The sequence below is a fragment of the Malurus melanocephalus genome, unplaced genomic scaffold, assembly GCF_030028575.1.
Source record: "Malurus melanocephalus ecotype Western Australia unplaced genomic scaffold, MMel_1.1 scaffold_443, whole genome shotgun sequence".
NCBI classification, from domain to species: domain Eukaryota; kingdom Metazoa; phylum Chordata; class Aves; order Passeriformes; family Maluridae; genus Malurus; species Malurus melanocephalus.
Genome location: NW_026623675.1, coordinates 364,429 through 370,762, shown reverse-complemented (window position 1 = coordinate 370,762; position 6,334 = coordinate 364,429). Strand labels below are relative to the sequence as shown.

The 6,334-nt window shown below is 38.2% G+C and overlaps 1 protein-coding gene across 2 annotated transcripts in view; it reads right to left on the bottom strand.

Moving 5' to 3' along the window:
- Positions 1–2,165: 2,165 nt before the first annotated feature.
- Positions 2,166–6,334, bottom strand: part of PDE7A (phosphodiesterase 7A) — a 75,774-nt gene continuing 71,605 nt past the window's right edge. For both annotated transcript variants that reach the window (XM_057380316.1, XM_057380318.1), the window contains 2 exons: positions 5,319–5,399; positions 2,166–4,023 (listed from right to left, as the gene is read on the bottom strand). In XM_057380316.1, coding sequence (XP_057236299.1) covers positions 3,812–4,023; positions 5,319–5,399 — 293 coding nt within the window. In that variant the 3' untranslated portion in view covers positions 2,166–3,811. The remainder of the gene's footprint in view (positions 4,024–5,318; positions 5,400–6,334) is intronic.

The window sequence follows — 6,334 nt, the reverse complement described above, 5'->3', positions numbered from 1 at the left end:
TTTCAGATTACTGAAGATTGAGAAGCTTTGCTGCTTATAACTGGAATGTAGATTGTACATGGAGGAGCTTTGTTTTCTGGTGTGGAATTTGAAATGGTATTAACACATACACAGTGTAACTTCCTTCCAAAGAGTGTGGCCATCAGTCCTACTTCTAGGTCATTCAGTCCTTGAGTTCTTTTAAGTGCCTTTAAAACACCTTTGTGAAAATGAATTTTGGTTTTAAGTTTTGTATTTTATGCTCTATTGCCACTATATAAAATTAAAGCAGATAAAATAAACATGGCATATTTGATTTGTGGTACTCTACCAATGATAGCAGCCACAATATAGTGAGTTTACATTCTGTTACAGGGACTGTGAATCAACAACCTAGTGACTGAACCTCCTTGCATGTCCTCCAGGGCTGGTTTGCACACCTTGCTGTGCAGCAGGAATAACAGCAGGGTTGGTTCTAGAACAGCCCCACACTGTTAATTCAGTTGCATCCTGGTTCAACAAACAAACCAACCAGTTCTCAGGAACCAGTGAGAAGTTTATGCCTCACCACAAAGATAGCAGGAAGATACTTATTCAACATCCTCTCCATCCCCTGATGTACTCAGTTTTTCTGGCAGTCCAAGTAAATAATTTATTTGAAAAATTCAGGATATCACTTGACCTGTTAAACCAGGCTAAAGTAGGAAAAAATGCCTACACCAGACAGCACCTGTCTGAACTGGGGTATCCAGCACCAGAAATGGGGTAAGCAAAGATGTAAAATTACTGCAAAAGAAATGTCGTCTGTGCAAGAAAATAAAATCACAAAGTTGCCATCAAATAACTTCTACTGTACCTTAATTTTTATCTTTTCAGTTGAGATTACACACAATGCCACTGCCCATGGAAAAACACCTCAAGTGCTCAAACTAAAGGTACCCTCAGAGGCTCAGCAGAGTCCTTAGACATGCCCTGAGGCCTGTTTGTATCTGTGGGGCAGAACAGTGCTGGGAACAAATCTGTGAATTGGAACAGTTGGGGGGGCTGGCCCCATTCTCCAGCATGTTTCTGGGCTCCATGGGCTGTTCCTGGCCCTGGTGCTGTAGGTCCCATGCCTGGACTCTTGGCTCTCACATGAAATGCTTMAGCTGCAGGAATGCTGAATTTGGGTATAGATTTGTGGAAGGCACTTYGAGACAGCATGGTCAAGAAGAGGCATTATTTTTTCTTCTTTAATTCAGTCCAATGACAGACGCTTCCATGTACATGAAGAGGTGGGATTAGAACCAGTCTTTCTAAATCCAGTATGGTAGGAAAYAGAGGCCCCTTTCCAGGAAGAACAAAAGGCTTAGAATGAAACTACTCACGTTTTATACTTTGACAAGCTCTGTCAGAGCAGAGGACAGCAAGTTTGCATAATGTTTGTTAAAAATCATAGGCTCTTTATAAATACTGTGTTGAAATACTATATACGTATTTGTAAAATCATTTATCTTAATTTTCATTAAAAGTACATATTAAAATATGCCTGGAACAAGTACCAAAACTTAAAATGCAGTTGATGCACTTAAGGTTCATTTTTACAAATGGGTCACAGAAAGCATAATCAGATACTGATTTTAGTGGTTGTTTTGAAAATAGCTGCAGGCTTGGCATGTTTCATTCAAAAAGGTCCAAGAGGAATCAGTACTTTTCCACATTTAAGCCAGTTAAATATTTCTCTGTAGTTTTGCTGTAGTAAGTTACACACAGTTGTTACCTGTGTTCTCCCAGCTTTAAACACCCTTTTCAAGGCAACCTGTTAAAAAAGGCTCTTCTGTTCCTGCAAGTTGCAACCAAAGCTCATTGTCCCATTTMTGTTGGAGTCAGACAACAGCAAGAACTTGCACTGACAGTAAAGGAAGGAAGTTCACACAGGCTCAAAAGAATGGTTTCATTAGAAATTTATTTCCTTAAACATGGCCACTTTGAGATTAATGATACTACTTCAGGGAACATGAAAGAATAATAAACAGTTTTAGAAGGGAAACAATTGGGTAAGTCGGGATTTGCTTTTCAAACAGTAAAAGGCCAAGCTCCAAGAGGCAATAAATTTTGGCATACGAGGACTAGTATTTTCAAATCCAAAAGTTGGCTTAGTTTTACAGTGGAAGCTGACTGCAACCTTAGCTACCTTTCCACAACGCTGGACTCAGTCATAACTTAAATGTACAAGAGCATAATGAGAAAAGATTTTGTTTTATTAATTAAAAGTTAACAGCAACAGGCACATATTAAAATGAATATGGCAAAGCCTTTACAAATGGCTTTACGCTGAAGCTCTCTTCCAAAAATGGCTGTTGCAACAAACTGTAAACAGAATTAATAAACAGTCTTTTACAATAACAGGGAAATACAAATGAACTAAAAGAAAGCACCAGTTTCTCAAACTAGATTACAGTTGTGCTTACTGTACTTAAAACAATGTAAAACAAATTACAAAAATGGAATGTTTTAAGTTTAAAATTAGTCCTTTAATTTTGTCCTAAAAAACATTTTCTCCTTTTCCCATCAAAAACCCATCAGTGGGTAATGTTTCAGTAGAGGGAGGAATACGTAAACAATGCACTTTTTTTTTTTTTTTCAAATCAAAAACAAATTTGGTCACTTAGCTTTGTGCATAGTTTAAGGCATCTGTAGCAATTTGTTACAGTTTCCTCCCCAGTGTGGCTGTTCATGAAATTGTCACATTCTAAAAGAATAAATTAAAAAGAAAAAAAACAAACAAAAAGAAAAAATGTTGCCGTTCAAACCCTTCCCCACGCCCTCCCGCCCTCCCCCGTCCCAAACGTACTCACACACCCACACATACACACACGCTGCAGCGAAAGGGGCATTTGTACCCTTGTTCTGAAGGACACGCTTCCCATCCCACTTTATTTCAGATTGGCAAATACCCTGAGCTGATTATGGTGTTTGGACATTCCACCTTTTTCTTGCATGTGCAGTTCAAGTGTACAATAGTGAGAACAACATGCAATGTTCCCACTGCAGAATCGCAATGCAGTTCGGACGCTTCCCACCCCCCTTCCCTTCCCAGATTCAGAAGTGATTTTTCGCTGTTAAAAAATTGCATTCCCATATAGCACTGGAGTAAAGCWTGGCTGTGCTCTTAGGATGAATGCTCAGTTCCCAGTGCACAAACAAAATTATGGCAAATGGGAGGCTTTTCTGGCATCCAAAGAAACAAGAGCTGCAGTCTCAGATTTGATCTTTTTCTTTTAAAAAAGCAAAAAACCCAGGTTAGTGGTTCCTTCACAGCCATGCGCAAAGGTTAAGTCTAGAACCGATAGTTTCAGAGTACATTTGTAAACATCAAGTCTTGCCAGAGGCAGCAGAGGATGGGCACTTCACATTTCCGTATTAAAACAGGGACTGAGTGGAAGGTATGTTTTGAACACATTTATGCAAGTCTTGCTAAATTCCAAGGRAGTGGAACAATCCATGTCAAGTCTTAGATTTGAAGACCGTATTYCAAATACCACGAGAAAACCAAAGCCATGTGGCACAATGAAGCTTTCRTCCCGTTGCTCCAAGGCTCAGTCACTGCTGTGCTTTGCATATTCGAGGTTCCGAACGACAACCAACTGAGGCGGGTGCATATTGCTCTATGTTCAGATCTGGCGGCTTAAAAAAATTCTGGGTCAAATGGTCTGTGTCAAAGGAAAACTTGGAAATAAATAATGCTGGCATCATTTTACCATTTTACCAAAACCTTGGGCTGGCATGTGTCTCCTTTAATCCAACTGTGCAGATACCRAGGGAAGAGGCAGTTTTGTCATGGAGATTGAGGTCAGGACAATCGAGGTTCCTGAGGTAAAATGTCTGAGTCCATTTCCTCAAAAGTGGGGTCAACATCATCAGCGYTTCCAGACTGTTCCCTCTGCACTCCCTTCCAGCTTGCCTTGTTCAGTCCCAGGTGGCCGAGCATTGTCTGTGACAGCCTGGTGTTGGAAAACCGGGCCCATTCCCCAAACAGTGGTTCCACTAGGTAAGTCATAAAACCTTCAAAAACAAGCAAATAGAGCCAAATGAAATAAAATAAAAATACAGAGAAAAAAATAAACCAAATATTTTAAATAGAATTTAGTAGCAAAAAATAAATGTGTCTAACTACTGTTCTCCAACATGCACTTAAATATTAATTTCAATATTTAGGGCATCTTCACAAAAAACTTCTCAAAATGTAAAAGATTTTAGTAATCAGTCAGAAGAACAGCAATACACTCCATTATAAATCAACCTTCTTTCTTTCACTGCAATGAACAAATAAAGAAAAATACAAGACAATATGGAGGGKAAGAGAAATCGAAATCTTAGTCAGCAACTAAGTCACACAATCCTAAATTTCTAAAAGATTTTATAACTTATTACCCTACAGAGCGTTTGAATATATGATAYGGAAGGAGGGAAAGTGCATTATTTTCACAATATTAAGGTGACTAAAAATGCTTTAAATGCTTTAAAATACAAATTTTAGAATTTTTTTAAGCAAGGTCACAAAACAACATATTGATGTAGTTGTTTGTGTGTATGCACATGTTCATTTATTTGTAATGTCTATTTCCATGAAACAAAAAAATTCAATGGTAAGATGGCCAAAATTGAATCTTTCAATTAAAGAAATATATGATTTCCTAGCATTCTAAATTAAAACAGGGCAGCTGATTGAACACATCAGCTTTTGTGTCACTCTAAAACATTAATTCATATTGTGCTTGTAGTTAGTTCTTTACTACACTGAGTCCAGCTTTACCTGCATAAGTAATTATTATTAAAATAACTATAACAAGACATTTTACTATTTAAATCCAAGTCATGCTAGCAAAAACTATTAATATAATGGCTATCCACCATTCTCCATTACATGTCTGCCCAGCACCCTCCTTAAAGGCTGCATTGAAAGGCAATGCTGACATTCCAAAAAGCTAAATCCAGCRTGCTGGAGCCCAGTTGTGGCAAGCTCACTGCAAAAGGCACCCAAGACCACATGKCAAGGGGAAGGGAACCTCCTCTTCCCCAAATACCCAGTTCAGATGAGGAGCAGCATGGGAGAAGTCAAGACACTGCCTCCCATGCTGTACCTGCTCCWTGAGGAAACAGAGGGGCTCCAGGAGTGTAAGTGCAGCACCGCTCATAAGCAATTCAAGAAATGTTACATAGCAAATGAAAATAAAATTGCTCTTTATGATAAAGTACTGCCACACACATAGCATGTTCARCCTCTAGGACATTTATCCAAAAAGAGCTTTTTTCAAATTCTGAAAGAAATCTACTGAAATAAACTGAATTGCAGTTACCAATCTGGATGTTGGCAATAGTTTCTGTCTGTCGGTCACAAAGTGGACTCACTCCCAAGTGATATTTTTTTTCAATATCACCTAAAGAAACAGAAGTATAATAGAACCATTAAATCATCAAGTCCCAACCAAATCAAACACTAACAGGGGTGAGGTGTGCAAGTTGGTTAACAATGATAGTGCCTTGCATTTGGTAGAATGTATTTACTTCTCTTCCCATCTCCCAAAAAAACCAAGTAGATCTGTCAGTGAGACTAGCAGTACTTATAACTACTGTATTGAAATACTTTGTATTTTTCATCAAAATTAAATCAGTAATTAAAGAAACCACATAGAACCACAGGTTTCCTGAAGGATTAACATGCTCTTTCTTGCAAAACCTCCTACACTGTCATAGAAATGACAAATTAATCCCCCCTCAGCAATATGGAAGAGGATAGCTTAGCCTTCAGAAATTTCTCACTAAAGGCAATTATGTTTCTGCTTCTCCATCATCTTCATCTAAGATTAAGTCTCACATGATTAGCACCAAAATAAAGCAGTCTGTTTCCCCATTTATCAAATTCACATGCAAATTAGCAGGTCTCAAGTCCATCAAACTAGCCTTAATTTTATCATTAGAACAATGTAATAATGGAGAAAATTCACTCCATTTGTCAGTTACAWGCTTTATTAACTGCTTACATGAGTAGTCTAAACTGCACATTGGTCACTAAAAATCTCCCTGGCTCTTACCTGCTTACCAACAGGCCTCACAGCTTAAGTTTAAATATTGAAGACACATGATGAACATATTGCACAATTWAACAAAACCACTAGGGCAATTTTTAAGTGGCCATAATTATTAATCTGAAGGATGTATTGCACCAGCCAGTCTAGGTTCAGATTCACTGCTGAGTTTTAGTAACTGACCTTTTGCAGGAAATACAACCCATGAAAGTAAAAAAAAATCCATCCTGCACTGTACATCTCTGTTAGTTCTAAATAAAAATGGACTAAGGCTCATGGATGCTCTG